The sequence below is a fragment of the Seriola aureovittata genome, chromosome 13 (assembly GCF_021018895.1).
Source record: "Seriola aureovittata isolate HTS-2021-v1 ecotype China chromosome 13, ASM2101889v1, whole genome shotgun sequence".
NCBI classification, from domain to species: Eukaryota; Metazoa; Chordata; class Actinopteri; order Carangiformes; family Carangidae; genus Seriola; species Seriola aureovittata.
Window position 1 is genome coordinate 13,534,752 of NC_079376.1, and position 27,088 is coordinate 13,561,839.

Consider the following 27,088-nt stretch of genomic DNA (forward strand, 5'->3'; position numbering starts at 1 on the left):
TTCGGATTAAACTGATTTGACTTCATTTTTCAGTTTCAACGTTGTCCACATTTTCACATTACATGTCAGAGTGTGGATTGGCACCAGTCAGCTTGATGTTGTTTATTCATTCCTTTGTTTCTTGAGAAACTGAACTGCCCTGACATTTTGTTTAAGTGATCTTTTTTAGACAATAGACAAAAAGTCCATTGATTTGTTGGCTGCTCTAGATTCTTGTTCCAAGTTAAATTCCTTGGTATGTAATTAGCCGGTGAAAGACAATGGCACCTCCTGTGGGTACTAATGCTGGTCACATGGTCCACTCCACATCTGGTCTGTATTTGGTCACATTCATGGGGAAATATGCCGAATTGTTTGGCTACAAAGCAAACAGCCCCACCTTACTTAATTGCAAAATTGACCAATGTGATTCAAAAGTAAGTACACTACATTTAACGGCTGTTACTACGACTAGACTTTATCCTTTTACCCTGTTTCCTATTACTGTAAAATGTTTTTAATGCTTTTCCAAGATGATTAAATAATATTTCTCAATGAACGTTTCCATTTGGATACAAATAGTAAAAAGTTTTGATAAAGAAATAGACAATAATCCTTTTTTCTGCATTTTTTTAAGGACTTGTATTTTTTGGATCCTTGTATTCTCCTCTGTGTTGACTTATTCATTCAGCGCAAGTAGATTTTAGTCCTTCCCTTAAAAACCTCTGGAAGTACAGCTGGAAGGGCTTTTTTTTGGATCTTTGTGAATATCATTGTGGAAAACTTCTGAGGGGATCAAATACATCCTTTAAAAAATTTCTTAACTTAGGTTTTTGTGTGTGTGTGTTAGTGTGCTGCCAGTTTGTTGTCCACATTTTCTCTAACACTTATCTGAGGGAGCTGGGCGCCAGTTTCCTGTTACCTGCGGGGGTCTTGAAGAATCTTGTTATTAACTTTCTATCTAAACTCCCCCGAAATATTACAATTAGTCCCCTACCAACTTCTCCCCACGTATCTAATCATATATCTGGTTTCATTTCAGCTTCTCATCTTTTATTTGTAAAATGTTGTTTGGGTTTGTGGACGAGAACATTAGATACACACTGGAAAATAATTAAACCTAATTTCCTTGTGTACTTCTTAAAGAAACAGTTTTAATGAGGTGGGATTTTTTAACATTTGTGTTGTAAGAAAGCGTCTCAGTTGTAGGTATCTGAAAAATTCAATCCTTGAAAGTGCAAACTCCATTTCTTATCTGTTGGAAAAAAATATTGTTTTAACTGTGAGATCATTCATCTCTAAAACCCAAACATTCAAGGAATACTTTGACATTTTTGGAAATAAGCTTATTCACTTTCTTTCTGTCTTTCGGTAAATACAAAGCAATCAGCAGGTGAAGGTGACAAAATCCACCTAACAGCACCCTATAATTTACAAATTAACGGGTTATATCTAATTAGTTTAATGTGTAGAAAAATGAAATTGTAAGAATGAGAAGTTGTGAAACTTTTGGATAGAGTCAGACGAGCTTTTTTCCCCTTGTGTCCAGTCTTTACACTAAGCTAAGCTAACCAGCTGCTGGACAGACAACCACACTTGTGAGTGGTATTGAATTTCTCATCTAACTCATCTTTATCCTTCAGGATCTTTTAGTCTACACATCTGTCCCACAAAATCTGCAGTAGCCAGGATGACAAAACCTTGCAGGGCCTGGTTTTCTGCAAACTATGCTGACTCGATGATGTCTCAATCTTCTGTCAGCTAATAAAATTTTTATAAGACTTTTAGGATATCGAAAACTGTATAATAGTACTTCAACACATCCCACTGCTGAAAGCTAAACTCCTCTGAGTCACCCTCTTTTACTCAGCTGCTCTAACCCAGGAAATGAAAAAGAATCAAGAAGCAATTAAATGAATATTGCTGAGATTAAACCTTTAAATAAAGAGGTTGAATAAATAAGGTGGTGCTTTGTTTTTATTTCTCCTTTGAGAGAAGTGTAAACCATTTGCCACAGAGGGGAGGTATAATTATTCCTCTAATAAAAGCCATGCTTTGAAATTCTTCTCAGGTATCAAAGACAGAGCCATGTATGTATGTAATGTATTTCCACTAATCTTGGATAGTCTAGTCAACACCTACAAACATGGTAGATATAATCTGGGTGATAACGTGTCTGAATGTGGTGTACCACACAAGGAGCACACTGGCAAGGAAACTTAATCTCAGAGATTGCGGGACATGAAGAGCGAGGTTGGTGGATTCGGTGTCTGGTGATTTGACCAGAGCCAGCAGTTTGGTGTCTCTCTTTGATACGGCGAGCGCTGCATTGGGAAGCCCCTTAGATCTCAGACCTGACAAAGGACTCACTTCAAGAATTATGTGGTGGAAAAGTGGTATTAGACACATTGAGTCTCCCCACCATACATGCCTGGAGCAGACAGCTTGAGTGTGATGTGTAAAAATACTTTCAGGCCTAGACAGTGAAGGTGAAACTCATATCTGTTGTGAGAGCCTATGAGGGCGTCTCCTTTTGGGTTTGGTTTGGAAAATCCAACTGGTCGTTAAGCTCTAATTTATTCTGAGTAGATTCCTGTATTATTATCACTTGTCAGGCTTGTAAAGGCCACTTTATTGTGAGGTCTGATCTGGGCTCCTGTTTTGGAATTGCAGTCATTCATTTTATAAACATGGGAGTGACAAATTCATCTGAAAGCCATCATCAGTGAAAAGTGTTTATTTGTTTATTGACTTTCAGTCGATACATATTGTGACCATATGATTATATCATGTTATCATTTCCACAAGTTTTGTTGTTCTCTGCAAGAAAAAGGTGGTCTGCTGGGATGCCTCGCTTTAAACATCAGTTTGACTATACTGTATGTGAATATGCACACATCGCCAGTGATGGAAAGTAACTAAGTACATTTACTCAGCAGCTTTACCAGCTGCAGCATTACACATTATTGCACCAGAATAATATATGATTTATAATAATATCCTTTATTTTGAAATGGGGCCCCCCTGAATAATGAGTACTTTAATTTTTGAAAATTTTAAATTTCTTTTTAATTATATTTTGATGCTGATACTTGATACTTTATACTTTTACTTAAGTACAATTTTGAATGTGTGACTTGTAACTGTAATATTAATACTTTCACTGAAGTTAAGGATCTGAATGCTTCATCCACCACTTGCTATATTGTGATTCATAAATTGATTACTGCAAATATCCACATTTCTCAGTCATACATCAGTGTATAAACTACTTGCTACTGGCGCACAAAATGCTCTATTGATAATGCACACCCAAAATCCTTGAACACATTATTGTGGTGGACAGCTGCCTACTGTAAATACGAAAACAGTTATACAATAATAACCTTTTTATAATAATATTCAGTATGGACAATAAGAAAAATGAAAAGCAGAGTAAAAGAAAACTATTCTTTGAAGATGGTAAGTTATTGCTCCAGTGGCTTTTATGAATTCCTTTAATTTGAGCTGAAAGTCAACATGAGAGGAGTAAAATGATCAAAAATTAATACCGGGGCAGCTCCCAGAGGATCACGCCTATGAACATGCTGAGTCAAAGAAAAATGCCTGCTGGAAAAAAAGAAAAAGAAAGAAAAAAATTTTTTTTTTTCTTATTTGTTTGTTTGTTTTTTTACACATTAAAGGCTTCATCAGATATTCCACTCAGATCTAAAATCTCTCATCAGTTAGATGAATAGAGAGATTAGATACAGTTTGAACAGACTGCAACACAATATGTCAGATGTTGATTCCTGCAGGAAGAATACTCAACCATGTCCAAGAAACTGGCTAATGAGCTCTCTGTGATAATGAAAAACAGGTATTTGAGCTGTTCTTCCAAGATCTCTAATTAACATGAAATATTTCTGACCTCAATGACTGAGACAGCGTGCCTATTATTTATGACCAGTGCGTTGCTTTCTAAATGACTCGGGTGCATAAGTAGAATAATTGGCTACCCCTGACAGCCTTAAGTTCACTGCATCATAAATCACTCTATTCTTTTAGCTTTTGATGTCAAACGAAGTGAGCTTTGAAGATGAACAATAACCTTTCCTAATGTTGTGTGTAGCTCATTCACATTTGTTACAGAATCACATACAAAGCATCTTCAAAGGGCCATGCAGCACGCTGTGTTTCACATGCTAAAAGCAAGCACTTTGCACTTCATTATCTGAGGATTGTGACAGGGGCTGAACTCAGGTGTAGATAAATGATGACAGGAATTCACTTGGCTTCTTCTTCTTAAGTGTATTTAATCTAAAAAGGGTGATAATGTTAGAGCAAACCAACAGTCTGTTTTTGGATCCCTTTTTTTCTTGGCTCTAATAAACTTTTTTGAGAGTTTTAAAGTGTTATAGATGCTGAAGTTACAATTTACAGGTTTTGTGGAGTAGTGCTAAAACAGTTATTTGGCTAACTGGTTATATTGGATCGAAATATCTCAACATCTGCTGGACGGATTGCCATGAAATTTGGTGCAGACATTCATGGACCCCAGGAGATGAAACTGGTTACTTTTCCTGACTATTCCTTGACCTGCAGGTCAAAGTTTTCACTTTTCCAATGAAACATGTCAGAGAAAGATTGGCAAAACATTTTGTACTCATGCCTCAGGGACATAGAATCCTACTCACTTTGGTGACCCCCTGACTTTTCCTCTGGCGCCATCATGAGGTTGACAACTTTTCTGGGTTTCAGTGAATGTTTTTTTAAAAAAACTACCGGGTTTATTGCTACAAGATTTGGCTCTCACATTTATGTTCCCCAAAGGATGAATTGTGTGCTAATTTGTGAATGTTCGCATGCTAACATGTTGTATTAAGATTGTGAACATTGCAAACATAATGACTATATAGTGACTGGGTAAACATCAGCATGCTAACACACTAATGTTAGCATTTATCTCAACAAAATCACTGTACCTGATTATAGCCTCGCAAAGATACTAGCATGGCTGTAGACTCGTAGCGTTCAACTGAAATGCCAAATATTTGATGCTTCCAGCTAATTCTCTGCATGTTCCTGTATGAATTAACAACAGTGTTAAATTCTGAATATGGAAACATTTTGTTCAACTCCTTAAAAATTCCCCTGCAGACAGATTATTGTGGCTAAAGATTCAGCGAGCGCCTCTAGTCGAGATAAGAGATTTTCTTTGAAGACTAGGACAGCTTTACAGTACGATTTTTATGTTCAAGAATTCTTTGATGTGAAAAAAATCATTATTGTAATTCTCCTGTGTCACCGGGAAGAGATGCTGTTTAGACAGATGTCACTCTTTCAGTTCACTGCTCCAACTTTCCAAAGTCTGAGACATGCAGGGGCTTAAGTGGACTAAATGAGTGTCACCAGGTCCTAATGCATTAGGCGCTGTTGTAATTCACTGAAACTGATTATATTAGAGGGAGGACATGATGCTCTCACGATGTCCAGCTAACAAAGCCTGCCTTCAGGCCACGTACACTCTTGTGGCAGGTTGAAAACAACAAGAAGAGAGAGCTAGAGTAAGAGGAAAAGAGGCTAGAAATGCAAATTTGATCTTACAAAGCAGCTGGTGTGAAACTTTTAGAAAGTGTGGCGTACGCAGTTTGCATGTGCATTTGACCGTGTTAATGCATGTTTATTTGTGTGTGATGTATGTAAATTAACTGCATTTATTAGAATACATCCCACAAAAGCTTTATTAATGAATATAGATTCATCCTTTCCACTGAGCCTCCCTGAGTTCAGTGATTGAAAAAAGAAGAACATACTGAATATATTAAAGCTAATCCTGAGGAGTTGGTGTGTTCAGTGTGGTGTGTGTGTGCGCACGCATGTGTGTGTTACAAACTTCTAAAATGCCAATAGCCTATACTCACTAGGCCATTCATAAAAAAGACAGCAAGAATGTAACAGACCAGACAGAAAGAGGGCAAAACATATGCATCAGTGTCTACATTTACACATATGGTTTATTTTCCCAGTAAAACTGAATTAATGCACACTAACGTCCTCAAACTACGTCATCTGCTGCGTACGTGTTCTCGCTGCCACTATGTGATGGTGTCAGGTTGCCTACTCGTATCTTGTTCTTTTTTGTCCACTGCCTCTCTCTTTCTCTGAAGTTTGGGGAACATTAAATATTCAACAGCCAGCTAACGAGGGCCGAGCCGCTCGAGCTGGGCTGAGATGCGTAAAGCTGAAAGGGCTGTGTGTCTCAGCATGAAAGGGAGGGAGTAGGATTCACGAGATTACTCTTTCAAAGGCCCCGTCGAGTGGTCAGAAGCTCAGTTTTATAAGAGATGAGTTCTTTTAGTTTGAAGCCACCTGGGAATTGTTCCACTTCCGCTGTCTCTGATGTGCGTGTATGCATGTGTTTGGATAGGTAACAAGAGAGAAAAGGAGAACACCACAGATGGAGAAGCAGAGAGAAAAATCTGGATTTGAGTCTGGGTTATGTAACTTCACTGTCCTTATTTGCCTTGTCAGGTGTATATGAACCAAAATGACAATTGCCAGACACAGCATTTATTGTCAGGACAGGCCAGAAGAAATAGAGTGGAATGAATTTTATGTTGTGCATGCACGTCTGCGACTGCCTGAACTATAGCTAAATAGATTTAGCACAAAAACACCTGTTTGTACAAATAGTTAAAGGATACTATTTGTTTATGATCACTTCTATAATTACTTATCTTCATATTTGTATCCATCTTTTCCTCCAATTATGATATTGTACTTGCTTAAAGCTACACTAATAAAATGCTTAATGTAAAAAATGTCGCTTGAAGTGTTGTTTTGTTTTTAGCCCACAACTTTATTGTTATGGTTCATTTTAACTGCTCTCATTAGTGTGTCATTTTCAGTGGTAGGAAGCAGCTGAATAAAAGTTTAAAAATAACACCAGTGACTTGTGCCGCGGCGCGCTGCCGCTGCTCGAGTGAGCGCGACTGTCAAATTTCAATCTAGTAGAACTTTGACACCTGCGCGCTGTGACGAATACCCGCGCGGCCAATAGAAACGAGGCATCCAGCCAGGCACGGAAGGTAAACGGAAAGTAGACTTGAAACCGGTCGCTGTCGAAACGGAGCGCAGATCGCGTCCGGTCTGCAAATCCCAGGCTGTGACAGCGCATTGTTCTGTGGAGTTGTGTGTCCGTCATTAGTATCTGGTAAGTAAGAAATGTTAATATTTTTATACAAACAATAATTACACTAACATAACGAGATGTTAGCTTAGACAAGCTGCCCGTGACTTTGATGGTTTTTAACGCTATATAAGCCACAGCTAGCCTTACTCTGCTAACTTAGCTAGCTGTCGATTAGCATAGAGCCCCTGCATGTGATGACATCGCTCCTCTCCAGTTGTGTGTGATCTCTCAGAAAGGCAGTGTAAAAGAAATTAATCTTTTTTATTAATCTTTATATGATGCTAATGTGTTAGTGTTGTGTTTACAGTTGTTGATGTTTTGGCCACTTGGTGAAGCAGAAAACCTGGCAACACATCATCATATAAAGTGATGGTGAGTATCGTCAAACAAGGGAAATATCTCTTTTTAGCTGCTAAACGCTGCTGTGTGTTCACAAGCTAATGGCTAACTGTGGTGGTCTGCTCTTTGGTGCTGGACAGGAGGTTTCAAAGGTTTTTCACTGAAAACAGCTGCATGTTGCTGCCATAAACAGTAAGCTGAGACATGCTTTAAAGAGGCAATCTCAAAGATTTTCACTTCAGTAAACATCTGTTTAGTCACTATCTTTCACTGAATGAGTTAACATGATGGTAATTGAGCCTATGGCCCAGTGATGACAGTATTGCAATATTTATATATTTGCATTTGTATGAACTGGGCGTCTGGCCACAAAAAATGCTTGTATTAAGTTGCTACTAATTCAAATGAAATACTTCCTACTGTTGTAGCTTCACATTAAAAGCATTTAACTGGAGAAACAACCAACTCCTTTCATTGCGCCCTACAATTCATAGACTTAGGCCATGTACAGCATGAAATCAGATCTCAATTGCTCACAGATTGATGGAAAAGGGCTTTTTTAAAAGGACGTCTTTATTGAAATGTCTTTATTAAAATGACAATAGTTTGTTTCACTGCCACCAGAACTCTGTGACTTGTGGTATTAAACCACATTTGTTGTTAACACAAGGAACTGCAGGTGTCGTCAAATCAACCAGGAATGAAATCTTGGGTGATGACTGTGCTTTGTCACTATAAGCATGATCCCTTTTTAATATAAAAGAAATTGAATAGTGCAGCTCTAACTTTAGCAATTAATATGGCGAGTAGGAATGCTATGCTGACAGACCTAGTAACACTCTAAAATAACAAGGGATTAGTCCTTGTATTACCTCTGTAAGTTTACATTGCACACCACCGAATCTTCTATCAACACCGCACATGCTGCCTTTATTTCCTCAGTTGTGATATTTCATGTTGTACACAGTGGATCTAAGCAGCTTGTGGATTCCTTCTGCATGAATTTCATTCATACATCTTTGGGGTTCCTGAGGGTAGCTTGACAGAGTTGTCTTAAGATTCAATGTGCCCACATTCATACATGAAGCTTCATGAAGCCTTTAAAATCTTTGTCTCTCAAGTGCACATACATCACATTCATCAAGATAAGCTTCTTTTGAATTCTTAAGAGATACTGAGATACAATAAATTGCAGGAGATAGATTAATAGTTATAGTTAAATTACTATCTTTATTGTCTTATGGTTATTTTTAAACATTCTTGTCTGTCTTTGAAATCTTTTGTCAAAACACTTCTACTGAAAATTTTGATTTGATGTTTTTTTTCTAATCTTCCTGCTATCTGGGCACAGCTGATTGAGCCTCTTTGTAGCTCTGCTAGTTTTCTCATATTGCTTTTTAAGTGGTGATTATAAAATTTTCGCTTGTAAAACCTCTATTGTAGCTGACAAATTCTGCTGATTGCCATCCAATTTAATATGATTCAGTTTTGGAGCAGTTTATAACTTTTTATAATTTCATATAGCCTCTTGTAAGTTATCATTGATAATTACGGACACAGGAATATTTCCTTTGATTTCTCATTGTTTCATGGTCATGGATAAGACCTTTTATAATGCTCCTTTCTGTCATCTGAACAGGTCTGCACTTTTGATCATACGTTAGTGATATGTCAAACCTCCCCAATACTAACTCTGTAGTAACAACTAACCTCCGTTTACTCAACCTATGAGTGTGTAAGAAATTCATTAAAATCTAGGTAAATGGAAAAGGTGGAAATGTAAACGCTTCTCCATTACAGCCATTAACCTACAATAAGGTAATTTCTCTGATACAGCAAGAGGTCAGAGTGAGTGAGTCAATGCACACTAATTTATTAGCCCAAAAGCTGTGTGTGTGTGTGTGTGTGTGTGTGTGTCTGTGTGTGTGTCTGTGTGTGTGTCTGTGTGTCTGTCTGTCTGTCTGTCTGTCTGTCTGTCTGTGTCTGTCTGTCTGTCTGTCTCTGTCTGTGTGTGTGTGTGTGTGTGTGTGTGTGTGTGTGTGTGTGTGTGTGTGTGGAGACTGAACATGCATCTGCATTCACTCACCCATTTATTTCTTTCTATTGCCCAGGCTTTCTCTACATAACATGGTACAACTCTCAGCACTTTTTCCCCTCCGTCTGGAAGGAAAGGTAAATGAGTCACGGCACAATGACATTGTGCTGTCTCTCCATTGTACACACAATAAGACAAAATTAGTAAAAAATAAGACGAAATTAAATTGTAATAAAAATCAAATTGGCAACAAAATGGAACAAAGTAGGATAAGAAAAACAGACTTCAGTAATAGAAATGGGGAAGAAAAAAACTTTTTGCAAATTAAATATATAGTTATGTATACACTTATCTACATATATGTATCAATGTATATACTATACACACATACAGATCAGTTCAGTTGAATAAAAAGCAGGTTTATTTTACAGGCATAACAATATAATTTGGTAAAAATAACTATAAAGAAGAATCTCATTAGTCTGCATATTTCAACCTTTAATATATTTTACATAGTATTTGTAAATGTACCAATGAGTGCACATAAATAATCCAAAATGAAATCCCCCTGGCAGCCATGTCCAACATTACATAAAAACAAAAATAAAATTGTGACAACTTATTATGGCTGTAGTAGAGTGGTTCTCTATAAACAGACTGTGGGTTAGCATAGAGGCAGTTTTTCTATAACACTTTCCATTCTTACAGTCTAACCCACGTGTGCACATTTAAACATGAAATAGATTAAAATGTAAATGAAATAATTTTCTTTGAAAATTTAGTAGAAAAACATTTGTAGAAAAAAACACTTCTGCGCTTCTGACTAGTTTAAGGTAATCATTAATGCTTTCATCAATTTAGGCAAACAATAAAGTAAAAAACATTAAGTGTATTAAAAACCGTGTACACAGGTTTTATCAGCTCACAAAGCAACTAGCCATAGAGGAGCGTGTTTAAATTGATGCCATCTGAAGTATCAGAATGATTGATATTGTGAACACAATATACATTGTAAGTAAACATTTGTGAAAATTTAATGTTGACAATGATGTAAATGTTTTGCATAAAAAATTATTTTAAAACAGTTTGTATTTATTTTCGTCAATCATATTGTTAACGTAACATCAGTCAGTGGTTTCACTTCATTTCTTCCTTTGCAATGTTAATAATGACTTATAGTGTGAACATTAAAGAAAAACAGCACAACATAGTAATGTTTAATATTATGGTACTGAAATGATGCAGTTTGCTAATCTATAAAAATGTCAAGTGAGGCATCAAGTCAATCACTTTTTCCCATCTCAGAGGTGTTCACTCTATCTCACACAGAGTCACAGAGCCTCTCTTAAACCAGAAGCCTGGGAAGAGCGGTTTTGTGAATTTGGCATGGAAGGTGTGTATGAGGCTCAGCTCTCCTGATGTGACACTGTAATAACTCAGAGAGCCACCATCCCAATCCAGAAACACTGCTATTTTTTGGCAAAGAGACAGTTGAATTGGTTCGGATGTATTTCCATGTATGGCAGTGTATCCAGTGCCTGAGCAGAGCAGACTCCAGGACATGTTATTGCATCCTAGGCCACCACTTCTGTCCCATTTCCTACCCACCTCTCCATATGACATTGCAATGCCAACCGTTCCCTTCCACTCCACCTCCCAGTAGCAGAGACCTTGCAGACCCTCCTTACAAAACACCTGAGACCTCTTAAACCTTTCTTCGTTTTCAGGTCGTGCAGCCTTCTCCTCCACCTTGTGTACAGTTTTGATTTTTCTGTTCCCTTCACAAAGAACAAGCCTCCTGCCTGCTGTGTCCTCATTGAACCTCAGGTCTGCAACATCTAACGGAGACAAACAACACATAATTCAGTGTGTTAAGTGTTTTTTGTGCAGTTAAAAGACTACAAAACATTTAAACATGCCAAACAACACAAATGATGATGACATCTAAAGAAGAGTAGATATGAATTTTATTTGTAATTTTAAACTTGATTGAAAACTTGAAAAAAAGAGCAACAACTTTTAAAAATAGTCAAAGATGTCTCATGGTAAAAAGTATACATTATTACAACCTGTACTACCAGTGACGTTTGGCGACAGGCATATTATCTGACCCTCATTTCAAAACTATCAGGCATGAGGATATACTGAAGTAATAAAATAATGGAAGTCACTTCCAGAAAAAGACTTACATTTCTTCAATCCTGGCTTTAACCGATGCGCTCCACAATGGTCCAAACTAAACAAAAGGAAGATAGTGGTACTGTCAATAACAGGAATTTTCAACTTAAGTACAGATTAAGCGATTTAACCACTTAGCTTATATTTAACTAGTCAGTAAGTATGAATCTTTGAACTGAACTGAACGAAATGAATCAAATCAGCAAAGTGATTCATGATTTCTGCTTCTATTAGATTTGGTGTGTAGATGTATAGTAGTACATCCTGATATCTTAACATACCACAGTGTCGTCAGCTTCATTTTTGAATCATCACGTATAGCAGAGAGCTCCTTTTCCCCCTTGTCTCCTGGATGATTGTAACTGAGATCCAGATGTTTCAGGTGAGAAGCTGTGTTGGACTTGATAGCAGAGGCTAGGACAGAGCAGCCTTTCTCTGTCACCTGACAACCTGACAGCCTACACACACACACACACACACACATACACGTGTTTGTTTTTCTGGTTATGACATCCCAAATTAAAGTGTTTATTTCCTGACAGGTTGTTGTTTATACATTTTGAACAACTTGCTTTAAATTCTGTCACTGCATTTCCATGAATTATCTAGACTACTGCAGTCTAATGTGTGACTAGACCTTAATGCTGACTAAGTGCTTTGTATCCTGATTATGAAAACAAAGGAAACACACGTAAACTACAATGTGAAGGACGGTGTAATTTCACATAGGTTTCTATATCAGGACAGTATACAGTACAAATGGCAAACAAAACTAGGTCAAAACCTAGTATATGGCTTGACCACATATGGTTAATGTGAAAATTTGAGGACATAGTTGAAAACTGTTGTTGAACCGCTGTAAACAACTGACATCTATTTGCATTCTGCCTAGTGTCTAGTGGGTATTTGTCCTTTATGTGATTGTTTCTCTACTCTCCTTGCTCACATACTGTAAACAGTATTTTAATACAGCCAATACATGTTTTTCTGTTTCTGTTGTCAGACAATGGAACATTTTTGAAACAGTACCTGAAATACAGTGAAACACGGGGTAACAGAATATCTTTCAAACTGCTGCTCCGCCTCTCTGCCACTCTGCCACTACTGGTGACTCTCGTCTAAGTAGCGAAGGTGTGCTAATTGTGATCATTTGGCAACACTGCAACCTGTAAATGCCCCCCTAATAGAAACTGTTTTCACCAATTAATTTTGAAAGAGCAACAGCCAAGGGGGAAACTCTAAATCAGTCACGCTTAATTTGGCTGACCAGTGGTCAACTATGATCACTCAGTCAGTCAGTCAGATACAGACATTCGCGATTATAGGGCTGTCCCTGCTGTTGCGGTCCAGCCAAAAATAGGAATAGGAAAAACAGGACATTACTTCAAGAATTGATGAAAGTCTCTAAAGAGGCAGTCTCTGTTCTTATCTGGAAATTGTATTTTGTGCAAAGAAACATGTTTACTGCACTGATCAATCAACGTCTTTGCACTTTTAAACATTATAACCCCTATCCCTGTTACTTATAAGCAAGGATATACTATAAAAAATGTTGAGTAAATGAAATGTACACTTACTTGAGAATCTCCAGTTTACAGTGTACACTCTTTAGGCCATCGGCAAGTAGCTCCACACCTGAATCCAACAGGTCATTATGACTCAGGTCCAGATTTGTGAGGTTAGAGGATGCAGCCGTGAGGACTGAGGATGTTAGACCTTTGCAGGACTCCTCAGTGAGCTTGCACCAACTCAGCCTGTAAAAAGATTTGTCATCAGAAATTCCACCGGACACATCAGCATATATACATATATATGTGTGTAGAAGAGGCTGCTATGTGTAAGGACCGTCTCTTTGGCAAAACAGACTCAGCTGGTGAATTTGGAAAATTTATAAAAGCAGAAACTTGGCCGGACTGATGCTAGGATTAATTTGTAACAAAAACTTTGGGATAGGGTTAGTAAATGGGTAGGCGAGGACCCCACATGTTCTTTGTATTGAGGTATAGCTTCACTTCGGCACATTCTATGTAAGGCTGTAAAATAAGCCCTCTCAAGGGGGATATACCTGGAGACAAGTGCAGTGTTTAGAATAGCAAGTGTTCTGAAATAAACTCACCAGATTCAAAAAGAAAACATTGTATTGAGGGGGTGAACAGGCAGCACTTTTGAATGATGTGTGGCTGCTGGAGGGAGGGACTGGAAAATTAGTGTGTTGTGGGCAGAAACACAGCATATTGTGTATTTTGAGAGTGTACAGTACCATAGAGGATGCAGGAGAAATGGCATATAAGCAAAAACAACTAAGATATAAGAAAATCAGTCCATGCATGCATTAAGGAGAACTGGATACTGTTTTCAAAGGTAGAGCTCCATTTATTCCTATGACATTTGCTCACTGAGCACATATGCAAAAAGAAAATTTGGCTTCTTCATATGCTGGTATTGTAATAAGTGAATGTTTTGTTGATTGCAAGTATAAGGTAGCTTAGAAGGCATGTTTGTTTAGTTTGTAGGATTAGGCCTTGTTATCCTATTGTTGGAAACATTCTAGTTAGCTTATAATGTTGTGAGCTAGTTGTTGGTTATCATGTTGCTAGCTGATGATCATACAGACAGAAGTGTATTGTGGTAGCTAGGGTAAGGTAGCTACAGAGGCTTGTTTGGTGTATTTGGTGGGTGCTAGTGCTGGCAACATACTGCTTAGTTGCATGTCGCTGAGACTGATGTTAACCAAACAGTGTTACTTGATGATCCTTTTGTAACATAGGTCAAGGGACAAGATTCATGTGTGGGTAACCTTTGATATCAGAAGGGTTGCTAGTAATCCTATTTGTAAAACAGGTGGAAGTAGACAGCACTGATCAGCCAGTGGTATTCAAATAAAATATCAAGCCAATGGGGTCCGCAAACATAGGTTTACCTTGACAGATACAATGCAGATATAAGGTCTGTTTAAGCAGATGAGAATCTGCTCAAGGGAAGGATTCAAGTTAGCCATCCATTGACTGGAGCCAATCCCAGCTGACATTGGGTGAAACCTATCTATTACAAGGCTGAGACAAACAACCAATTATACTCACATCCACAGCTATGGGCACTTTAGAATCACCAGTTAACCTTATGTTCATGTCTTTGGACTGCTGGAGTACCCAGAGGCACAAAGAGAATATGCAAACTCCACACAGAAAGGCCCCTGGCCCAGAGGGCTTGAACCCAGGTCCTTCTTACTGTGAAGTGGAGTGCTAACCACTGCGCCACTGTGCCACCCTCTGATTCAAACTATCTGAATTTAAATGTACCTTAGATCAGGATAAGACAACAGTGCCACCTGTCAGAGGACTCAATAGATTTATGACAGCAAAGCCCGCTGAAATAAGTATAGATTTTGTTGTTTATAGCAAGATAATAAAATCATATTTGAATTAAGAATAATCATTTTTAAGTACTTACAAAGTAGTTTTGGAGACTTTGACCACTGGCAACATTCGCAGAAGAACCTTTTCTGATTTCAGGTACTTTTTCAGATCAAACACATCAAGATTTTCATCTGACATCAGCAGCGCAAAGGTCAGAGCCGACCACTGGGAGGCAGAACATTTTTCAAACTCTTTTGACTTGAGTTTCTTTTTGACTTCTTCAACAAGAGAATGGTCATTCAGCTCATTCAAACAGTGGAAAAGATTGATCGTTTTATCTGCATCACTGATTTCTTCATTGATCTTCCCTTTGAGGTACTTGTTTGTCACCTTGTTATTTTCTGTCTTTTTCAGCACCTCTTGCAGAAGATTTAGATTAGTCTCCAGAGAGAGACCAAGCAGGAAGCGGAGAAACAGATCCCAGTCTCCAGTTTTGCTTTTTAAAGCCTTGTCCACTGCTGTCTTGTAGAAGTCTGATGAAGGAGAGTCTGCAAGCAGATTTTTACCTTTGTTACTGAATGTGTGAGAGACATAAAAAGCTGCCAGAAACTCTTGAATGCTCGGATGGACAAAACAGAAAAACTTCTTCTGGTTCATCCCACATTCTTCTCGTTTGACCTGAGTGAACAACCCTGAGAAAACTGCAGATTTTTTTATGTCACTACCACAGTCTGCCACGTTTTCTTCAGTGAAGAGAAGGTTTCCTTTCTCTAGTTCCTCGAAAGCCAGTTTTCCTAAAGATAGGACTGTTTCCTTGTTCCTTGTATTCCAGCATGAATCTGCTTCAGAACTCTCACTTGTCCCCTCTTCTCCATACTTCACATTAGCCTGTCTGCATTGCAGCAAAAGAAAGTGTATGTACATGTCAGTCAGAGTCTTTGGCATCTTCTCTTCCTTCTCTTCTATTTCTTCTATTTTCTCTTCTTCTTTTTTTGGGGACAGGTTCAGTAAGTCCTCCAGAACTTGTGAAGTGATCCAACAGAAGACCGGGATGTGACACATGATATAAAGGCTTCTTGATTTCTTGACATGCGACAAGATTTTTTCTGCCAAATCTTTATCACTGAATCTCTTCCTGAAGTACTCCTCCTTCTGGTCATCATTGAATCCTCGGACCTCTGTAACCCGGTCAATTTTATCACCAGGGATGATACTGGATGCTGCAGGTCGGGAGGTGATCCAGATTTGAGCTTTAGGAAGCAAGTTTCCTTTGATGAGGTTTGCTAGCAGAACATTTACTGAAGTTACCTTTCTCACATCTGTCCAATCCATACATTCACTGAAGTTAAGATCAAGGCGACATTCATCCAGGCCATCCAGGACAATCAGAATTTGGTACTTGTCATAGTCCTTTATTTCTGATTTCTTCATATCGGGAAAGAACAGATAAAGAAGTTCCTCAAAACTGTGTTCGTCCTCTTTTCTCAAGTTCAGCTCCCGGAATGGAAGTGGAAATGTGAAATATATGTTTTCATTGGCTGTACCCTCCGCCCAGTCCAGCATGTACTTCATTGATGCAAATGTTTTTCCAATGCCTGCCACTCCAATCGTTAGCACAGTTCTAATGGGTTTATTTTCTCCAGATGCAGGTCTGAAGATATCATGATATTTAATTGGTGTTTCTTCTGGTTTGTATTTCGCCTCTTGAACCTGTCTGGACTCATGCTGAGCATTGACTTCTCCCCTCTCCCCCTCTATGATGTAGAGATCTGTGTAGATCTCATTCAGAAGAGCAGATGTTTTCTGCCTATCAATCCCCTCAGACACCCGGGCAAATTGCTCCTTCAGCTGAGATTTTAGTTTCCGTTGACATCTGACATCAGGCTTCTCTGTAAGAAAATATTTTTAAGTTATTGTTGACAGAAATTACTGCAGAACATAGGATTACATGATTGTAATGATTTTTTTTACATTTGTTTAAATACACGCTCCCCAACTAATAGAGAAGCAAGGTTTGTCCAAAGAGTGACATAAGACAAGGTACTGTTAATTTTAATGTCTTAATCCAGAGTGGCAAAAAGGCAAAAGCCTGAACTTTAAATAATAACTTAAAAAAATATATATATATATTCTATCTCTTCTAACTTTCTCTCTGAGTGATCATTTTATTGGTGATTTTTTGAGATGATGTCGCAGATATAAAATCAGGATTTGACCATAGGCAGTCCAGCCATATACTACGTTTGACCTAGTCTAGTGTAGTAATTATGGATTCTTCAGTAAAGGGTAAGTAATGATCAGATAATGATGAGACACTACCTAATAACTACTCTACTTTAAACTAAGGCTTGGTTATGAGGCCAAAAGAATCAGAAGATTATTTGAATTGCGACAATATGCAACAAAACTAAAACTTTTTTATTACTTCATGTGCAAGATAGTTGAGCAGGAGTAATAAAAGACCTGTGCCACCTGCAATGCTCATTGTGATGCACATTCAAAAAAAAAAATCCCTATTAATCAGTTTCAACCGAGATAAAACAAAACAGTCTTCACACTAAGTCATCATCTCCCTCTGTTTTTGTGGCTGCTAGCCGCCTTTATTTCCTTTTATTATCAGTATTTGATCCATTCGGTCCAAAAATATTTGGAATATCGAGAATAGCCATATGATTAAATTGTTTTATCCCATTCCTGTGTGAAGGAGCCAAGAGGAAGTCAATCAGCTTGACCAGCACAAGTTTTATTACATGTTACTCAGCATGAAAAAACAAATATTCACATTAATTAAATTAGTCAATATACCTGCTTGGGGTTGACTCTACCCTTACTGAGGAAGTTTTTATGAGCTTACCTCGTATTTCTGTCACCTTGTCAAATGAGTCTTCAGGCAGCTGTTTAGCAGATGAAGGTCTGGAGGTTATCCAGAGCTGGGCAGAAGGAAGCAGGTTTCCTTTGATGAGGTTTGTCAGTAGCACATCCACTGAGGCCGGCTCTCTGACATCTGTCAAGACATCGCTGTTGTTGAAGTCAAGAGGAAGTTCAGAAGTGTCCAATCCATCCAAGACAAATACAACTCTGAAATGTGCATAGTTAGATATGACATATTCTTTGGTTTCCTTGAAGAAATGATTAAGAAGTCCCACCAAACTGACTTTTCTCTCTTTTATCAACTTAAGCTTAGAGAAGGTAAGTGGAAATATAAGTTCTTCATCTTTGGCTCTGCCCATGGCGGTGTTTGCTGAAGCTTTCAACCAAGTGAAAAATGAACTCTTATTTTCAGCCCACTCTTTGATATGTTTTTGCACATGGAAGGATTTTCCAATATCAGCTTCTCCGATAGTCAGCACAGTTCTGATTGTTTTTCCTTTTTCATCTTTGAAGATTTCAGATACTTCAATGACTTTTGTGACTGATTTTGGCACAGTCTGCCCATCTTTGTCTTCATCATTGAACTTATCTGTGCTGACTTTTCTAATGATGTGTTCTGTGTTCTTCTGGTTAGGATGATTGGTGTCTTGAGTGAAGTTTCTATTAAATCTTTTTCTCAGGCTTGATGCTAGGTCCTGTCGGCGCTTCAAGGTTTCTGAATAAGTAGAAAATGTTCAACATATTATACCAACTATTAAAATTCTCATTGTAATAAAAAGGATGACGTTCAGATCACACAATCTAGTATAACCTATGAAAATGTCCTTGTATTTTACCTTGACATTCTGTCACTCTCTGAATATATTGAGGAAGAATCTTGTCGACTCCTGAAGGTCGAGAGATGATCCAGAGACGAGCAGAGGGAAGCAAATTCCCCTTGATGAGGTTTGCTAGCAGCACATCCATGGAGAGTCGCTCCTTTATATCACTCAGGTCCTTGTTGTTTTCAAAGTCAAGATGAGTTTGACATTGTTCCAGGCCATCAAGGATGAAAGTTATGTTATACTCGTTATAGGCGGGAACTGTTTGTCTCTTGATATCATTAAAGAAATGATTTAGCAGATCTTCCATACTTTGATCTTCATCTCTTCTTGAATTCAGCTCACTGAAATCAAATGGTACTATCAAGTCTATGTCTTTGTTGGATTTTCCTTTTGCCCAGTCAACCATGAACTTCCTTGTTTTAAATGTTTTACCAATACTGGCCACTCCCTTCATCAGCACTGTTCGGACTTTGTTTTTCTGTGAAGATCCAAATATTTCATTGTAGCTTTTTACAAGTGTTTGTTTATCCTCCTTGTCTTTGACAGTTGTTATCTCGTAGAGGTCTGTGTGACTCTCATGTTGACTCTCTTCATCTTTATAATCCTTGAGGATTCTCTTCTTCAGGTGTGCTCTGAGTCTCTGTTTAATGGCCTCTTCGGTCTCTAAAGTGAGAAAATATGGTAGAAATTATTCAGAGACTTCGAAGAAGGAGTTATGTTGTAATGGCAGTAATTTTGCACTCTTCAGTGAAGTAAAAGCATCTATACAATGCAGAGTAAGTATGTGTTGCCTTGCTGTGTATTTCCCCTGTTTCCCTGTTTTTTGTTCATTTTCAACATTTTCAGCAGGACACCATCTTAAAGTTATATCGTTTTTTTCATTGTTTGTAAATAGAAACAATTTTTAGAACCAGTGCTCTTAGTTATATCTATTTCTCCATTGATAAATTACAATTCAAGAAATGTATCTTACAACACAACAAAGCAAACTGTATTAATGTAGAAATTTATATTTTATAATTAGATACCACTTTATAATGATATCTCCTCTATAAGGTTCTAGAAGTTGTAACTAATAGCTTTGCCAATGGTTAATAAATGTTTTGCTAATGTGTTAGAGATCACATTTAAACCATGAATAAGAAAAAGTTCTGAAAACTGGCTGGGTCATCCTTTAACACGACACTTGTGTTTGGTCCCTTTTACAGAAGACAAGTGGTCAAATAGTGCACTTGGTTGGGTCTTTATTAAGAATTGAAAACCTAACTCAAAGGAGAAAATAAGTGTCATGCTGATGATACACACATGCTAAAAGGATTCTTCTCTACCTGGCAGCCCAAATATTGTTCTTGGCAATGGCTTAAAAACAATCTACTGTAACTTATTATCCAAACTATTAGCCATTAATAAAGCCATTCATTATGACTTCAAAACCATTTAAATTGCCTTATTAGACAATGGTTGTATCATTTTGATTTTGTGTCATCATCTCTATGATCTTGCACTGTGTTCTGTCAAATTCAGCCGCCTCATCCTAAATAATAAAAGACAGAAAACATCTCAATTGTTTTGGTTTATGTTGCTGAAATGCTTGAGTTTACAAATAAATTATAGACTTATGATATTCTGCACTGATAAAATTTTCTTTACAAAACTATTCTATGGAATCATAATGTAATAAGTCTTTCTTTTGTCATGTGTGCAAGTGAGGGCTTTCTACCATATCTGACATATCCTCTGACCACTGTCAGGAAGACACTCTGTCTAACTTCAGTGTATATGTCAATTTTGGTTGGACCACAACAGCAGGGCCAGCCCTGTAATCTGTAATGTTGCTGACTGACTGACTGACTGATGATATTTCCACCACTGGTAAGCCGAGTACCTCATCACTGGTGGAGAAGTCATCGGTAATGAGGCTTTTTACCGACCACTATGACCAATTCTACATAACAAACAGAGGGAGTTTGACATAAAGATCTGCCTCCAATAAATGTCTGTTACTTGGGAGTAAATAAAGGCTAAACTATTGTGGATTCCAGACAGAGTCTATACTCTGTGTGAAAGACAAAATAAGACAGATAGTCCGTCTCAGGCCGCCCCAGTGACTCACCTGGTAGAGTTCGTGCAATTTGGGCCTAATACTTGCCGTGGCAGCCAGGGTTGAGTCCAGACTGTTGCCCTTTTGCTGCGTGTTGCTCTCTCTCGCTCTCTCTCTCTCTCTCTCACTACGACTGTAATAAAGGCAAAAGCCTGAAAAAATAACTTAAAAAAAGAAAGATAATCTGTCTCTTCTAACTTTCTCTCTGGAATTAATTTACACTAAATACAGCTGAAATCACATCATTGTCGTTGTCTTTTATGTGTTTAGTGATTTTGTTGGACGACGTTACGTTTATAAAATCAGGATTCTCTTTCTTACCTCGACATTCTGTCACTCTCTGAATATATTGGGCAGGAATCTTGTCGACTCCTGAAAGTTGAGAGATGATCCAGAGACGAGAAGAGGGAAGCAAATTCCCCTTGATGAGGTTTGTTAGCAGCACATCCATGGAGGTTCGCTCCTTTATATCATTCAGCTTCTTGTTGATGTCAAAGTCAAGATGAAGTTGACATTGTTCAAGGCCATCAAGTATGAAAGCTATTTTATACTTGTCATAGGTGGGAACTGTTTGTTGCTTGATATCATTAAAGAAAAAATTTAGCAGATCTTCCATACTTTGATCTTCATCTCTTCTTGAATTCAGGTCACTGAAATCAAATGGTACTATCAAGTCTATGTCTGTGTTGGATTTTCCTTTTGCCCAGTCAACCATGAGCTTCCTTGTTTTAAATGTTTTACCAATACCAGCCACTCCCTTCATCATCACTGTTCGTTTGTTTCTCAATGAAGATCCAAATATTTCATTGTAGCTTTTTACAAGTGTTTGTTTATCCTCCTTTCCTTTGACAGTTTTTATCTTATAGAGGTCTGTGTGACACTCATGTTGACACTGCTCTTCATAACCTTCGAGGATTCTCCTCTTCAGGTGTGCTGTGAGTTCGTGTTTGGCATCTTTCTCTAACATGAGAAAATACAATAGAAATCATAAAAACTTCAAATTAAACACTGTAGTAATTTCACCCTCTAGAACACAATGATGGCAGCTATTAAATAGAGTGTCATGTGATTATCAGATTGTGTTATAACTTCAGTTAAAGCCCAAAGAGGAAAATGGCATTACAGTGTGACTATGAATATCCAGTGTTATGAGATTTTAATTCCTTTTTCAAATGTTTCCTTGTTTGAGTACCTAAATCTTTGGTGACGTTAAGTGGGTCATCCTCAGACTGGATCCCGGTAGCTCTGCTGGGCACTGGTTTCTGTGACTGGATCCGGCTTCAACACAGACAAAAACATTTCACTGTTCAGTGCTCAGTTTGTGTCAGTGGTGTGTCATCAGGGCAAGCGAAGCAAGTAGTGCTAAAAGTAGACATCAAGTAGAGCAATACTGAACTGGAAGCCGTATCTCTCTTTACATCTGATGCTTAGAACAGCTCTCTGCCCCATAAAGAATCTGATATAACCTGTTGCATTCGTCATGTAATTTACTGTCATCTTGTGGCAGCAGTAGGGTATTGTCTCTGAAAGCTAGCTTGACCACCAGCTGTTTGCGTCTATAGTTTCTGTCATGTTCATGGATGTGACTGTGTCCTGCTGACAAAGGCTGGGGCTTGTCAAGCAGAGAAGGGAGGTTATTTTTCTTTTATACTTGCACATTGTGGATAATCCTGGGCTCTTTGGCAGGTGACTTGCTACAGCAAAAGTATACTTGTCAAACGGTGCTTGACTGAGCTTCTAACATTTTGAGATCACCTATGATATTGCACCCATTATATGCATGCACCCTACCATGGCTCTGTTTTGAAGTTGGGTTTGGTTGTCTTTGGAGCAGTCACTTTTCATGGAAACATTGCTAGGTGCAGGAGTGACTTCACTTAAGCCTTTTTTATAGTGTCAAACCTAAATATCTCTCACATTATTGGTGAGCCTCAGAGAAGAACTCATAATATTCCTCTCATTATCTCAGAGTCATTCTTTTCAGTTTATTTTCTATCACAACCCCAACGTTACTAAAATATCTTACCCTGGTTTTCTTGGACTGAAGTTGGGAGGGTCGTCTTTGGACTGGTCACTTTTCATGGAAACGTTCTTGGGTGCAGGAGAGACTGGTCTGTCTTTCTCAAGTGAGCTTTAAAACAGATAGATAAAAGCCTTCACAGTGTCAAACATGAACACTTTTAACATCTTCAATATTATTTTTGAGCTTCAAGATGTAATCTCTAGTTTATTTTCTCTATAACTCCAGATCTCATTGTATCAGAACCCAAACATTACTAAAATATCTTACCCTGGTTCTCCTTCACTGACGTTGGGAGGGTTGTCCTTGGACCAGTCACTTTTCATGGAAACATTACTGGGTGCAGGAGAGACTGGTCTGTCTCTATCAAGTGGGCTTTTAAACAAATTCATAAAAAGTCTTTACATTGTCAAACATGAACACTTTTAACATCTTCAGTATTATTTTTGAGCTTCAAGATGTAATCTAGTTTCTCTTCAATATAACTCCAAATCTCCCTGTATCAGAACCCCAACATTACTAAAACATCTTACCCTGGTTCTCCTTCACTGACGTTGGGAGGGTTGTCCTTGGACCAGTCACTTTTCATGGAAACATTACTGGGTGCAGGAGAGACTGGTCTGTCTCTATCAAGTGGGCTTTTAAACAAATTCATAAAAAGTCTTTACATTGTCAAACATGAACACTTTTAACATCTTCAGTATTATTTTTGAGCTTCAAGATGTAATCTAGTTTCTCTTCAATATAACTCCAAATCTCCCTGTATCAGAACCCCAACATTACTAAAACATCTTACCCTGGTTCTCCTTCACTGAAGTTGGGAGGGTTGTCCTTGGACCAGTCACTTTTCATGGAAACATTACTGGGTGCAGGAGAGACTGGTCTGTCTCTATCAAGTGGGCTTCAACAAAAATTTTAAAAATGTTTTTTACAGTGTCAAACCTTAACATCTCGTATATTATTGGTGAGCTTCAAGATGCAATCTACAGTTTCTCTCCTGTATAACTCCAAATCTCCCTGTATCAGAACCCCAACATTACTAAAACATCTTATCTTGGTTCTCCTTCACTGAAGTTGGGAGGGTTGTCCTTGGACCAGTCACTTTTCATGGAAACATAGCTGAGCGCAGGAGAGACTGGTCTGTCTTTCTTAAGTGGGCTTTAAAATAGATTATGAAAATATTTTTACCGTGTCAAACTTCAATATCTCTCACATTATTGTAGAGTACAGATGTATATACAGACAGAAATGTCAAAAATGTTACAACCATCCCCCTACGTCTCCCCTACCCCACATCCTTTTCAGTACAAGGTCAGCTATGAGGGTACCTCATTATTTTTTCAATTTAACACAGTATAAAACTGCCAGAAACCAAAAGAAAAATAACAAGATAATATATTGTTTAACTTTTTATGGAAAATAGAAAAATGTCAACAGTCAATTTACTTGTAAAGTGATTTCATCCCAACCTGTTTTTGTCCCTTTTTAATTTAAAGTCTGTGTATATGTACGCTTTTATAAATAACTGAAAATATTAATAATTCAAATCTTTTCCCTCACAAACTTTTAATGGTTGCAGCTTGGCTCTGCATGATAAATAAACAAAGTTATGTTATTCTCAACAAACTCTCTCAAAAATGTTTATAGCTGCTTGGCGACAGACTTATTGTAAATAGTGAACAGCATCCTCCCATCAGACATTTTCCCAAAGGACTTAAAAATTGCAGTTTATTAAGCCACCACTGAAAAAGAATAGCCTGGATGCCTCTGTAATTAGCAACTGTAGACCCATATGAACTCTACCCTTTTTAAGTAAAATAATTGATAAAGTTGTTTACCAACAATTTTTTAACTTCAAATGGTTCTTTAGACAAGTTTCAATCAGGTTATTGACCCCATCACAGCACCAAAACTTCTCTTATTAAGGTCCTAAATGACATCCGCATGAACACTGACTCTTAACTTTGTGTTACTGGATCTCAGTGCTGCTTTTGACATTGTTGACTATTCAACATCATTAGGCAGACTACAAAATTGGGTTGGACTTAAGACCGGCAAATACAAATAGGCAAACCGTATTTGCTAGCATGACATCATGTGTAGTATCTCAATGTTAAATTCTGGGACCTCTCCTAAAGCCGAATTTTGTATAAGAACATTATTGCCACAACTAAGTGGATGACACTCAATTATATGTAGCGCTGGCAAGAAGTTATTGGTGAGTCACTGCGTCATTGTGCATTGACCAAAGAATGAGTGGATGTGTCAAAATTTCCACCAACTAAAGAAATGTCAGAATAAAGATAATTGTTTTTGGTTCTAAAAAAGGAAAGCTGAAATCTTGAGTCCCTTTCTTTAAAGCCAAGTCAGAAATCTTGGTGTTCCAATTTAAATTTTGACTCCCACACAAAGTCTATAACAAAATCAACCTATTATCATCTTAAAAATATAGAATATATTCTAATATAGAAGATACATGTCTAAACAGAATCTAGAAAAACTGGCACTTAGGCAGCTACAGCTCATTCAGGATGCTTCAGACTTCACCTCTGCTTTTAATAGCTAATAACTGCACCCTTGACTCTAAAATGCACTGTGACTTTTAATCTATTTTATTGTTTTCATTAGTTTTATGCATTTATACTGTTCTTTTTACCTAATTTTGTGTAGCACACTTTGAATTGCCTTGCTCAGATAAAACATAATCAGTGTGGTCACCAATAAATAGACTCGAGGGAACTTAAAAGTGAGCACAGAGAATCTTTCCCACTTCAGCAGATGAATGTGAAAATAGCCTTCTCATATGAATATCTGCACATACAGTACGGTACATCATTCTGCACAAGAGGAAGACTTTTGTAAATATTACTCAGTATGAAGAGTATAACATGCACGGTCATGTGATTTGACTTTCATGCTGGTTCCACTTACTTGTCATTTGGCGTGGTCATGGCCTGTTCCTTGGGAAGTTGCTTAGAGGCAGTATAACCTGCACCTACATTATTTCCAGCTTCTGTTTTCTTGATAGGCTTGCCTATCGCCTTCTCTACTTGTAGGCTCTAAGTTACTCTTCCTCCGTAGACACACTCATTACTGGGCACAAACTAAATGTAGCAAAATTTCCCTGAAAAATAAAGAAATTCAATCAGTTCCCCTGACTTATGTAGATCAAGAAAACATGCTCAACGTCTAGGAGCATTATGACTTCTTAGAGTGTTCTCAAGGGAGGACAAAGTCAGTGGTTGATTATTAATAGAATCAACTGTAGTATGTGGACCTTGACCTTGATGTAGCTTGATAACCTCTAATATGGTATGATTAAGGATTGATTCACACTTTTCCATGACCTCAAAGGTTTGTGTGTATAAATCAGGAATCTCACTTAACAGAGATAGTAAAAAAGGCAAATTATATATGTCTAATAAATAAAGCTGCTGAATTTCCATTTCAAGTGAGTGTTTTAGCCGTTTATACAGCTAAATAATATGCTATGCTATAAATGTACAAAATAGGCCCCTGATCAGAAAAACAAGTGCAGAGGAAATAAGAATCACAACGGCTACAGCCCAGATGTGAGCACATTATCAGATATCATTAGGAAAGCAGTGTGTTCCGGTATGATATGTAGGCCTATGTGCAATTTGTACGCAAGCATGTGGCCATACAGGTCATGCATAGCTTGTCTCATCTTAAGAAACAGGCCAACATAGCAAATAACTAAATCAGAGTACATGTTAAAGTACACAGAATACATCAATCCTACCGATACAAGTGACGTATAAATCCTTCAAACGCATATCATTCACACAGCCGTTGTCTGTAACGCAAGCTGTGCCTCACTCAGGACTGTTAGCTACACTTTCACTTTCGTTTTCAGACAGCAACTCATACCCCCACCCACCTACTGAAACCCTATTATATAATGTCATACGGGTTCTGTATCTTGAGCGCTTCAGTCATTATGGGTTTTTTTCTTCGCAAATTCTTGTCGTCATTACACCCATAGATGTTCACAGGGTGTGCAGATCCTTCCTGAAATCTCGGTACTTCTAATCCCTAATGTTTATAGCATCGATTCTCCTATTAAAAGATCGATATCTAAACACAGTAATTTGGGGTAAATATGTATTTTATCATCTACAGGTTCACAACAGGTGATATAGGCTATCATCAGGAATTGATTTAGTCTAAATAATATCCGATTGACAGGA

General features: G+C 37.8%; 1 protein-coding gene and 1 long non-coding RNA gene across 3 annotated transcripts; one reads left to right on the forward strand and one right to left on the reverse strand.

The window, feature by feature from the left end:
• The first annotated feature begins 7,088 nt into the window (after window positions 1-7,088).
• On the forward strand, window positions 7,089-9,788 carry LOC130180217 (uncharacterized). The gene is made up of 3 exons (XR_008829370.1): window positions 7,089-7,174; window positions 7,461-7,525; window positions 9,604-9,788. It is a non-coding gene; the product is annotated as an uncharacterized LOC130180217 (long non-coding RNA).
• A 216-nt stretch (window positions 9,789-10,004) lies between these two features.
• LOC130180216 (uncharacterized) lies at window positions 10,005-26,734 on the reverse strand. 2 transcript variants are annotated; one of them, XM_056393646.1, is made up of 15 exons: window positions 26,641-26,734; window positions 25,809-26,001; window positions 23,674-23,778; window positions 23,411-23,515; window positions 23,148-23,252; window positions 22,884-22,988; window positions 22,050-22,135; window positions 21,179-21,817; window positions 18,769-19,419; window positions 17,916-18,647; window positions 15,156-16,950; window positions 13,283-13,459; window positions 11,987-12,163; window positions 11,717-11,763; window positions 10,005-11,365 (listed from the first exon to the last, which is right to left on the reverse strand). In XM_056393646.1, exons 2-15 carry the CDS (start codon window positions 25,826-25,828, stop codon window positions 10,839-10,841), a joined length of 5,271 nt encoding a protein of 1,756 aa, XP_056249621.1. In that variant the 5' UTR covers window positions 25,829-26,001; window positions 26,641-26,734; the 3' UTR covers window positions 10,005-10,838. The 2 variants fall into 2 exon arrangements, with proteins under 2 accessions (XP_056249621.1, XP_056249622.1); XM_056393647.1 differs by having other exon boundaries at window positions 23,674-24,035.
• Between the last annotated feature and the right edge of the window lie 354 nt (window positions 26,735-27,088).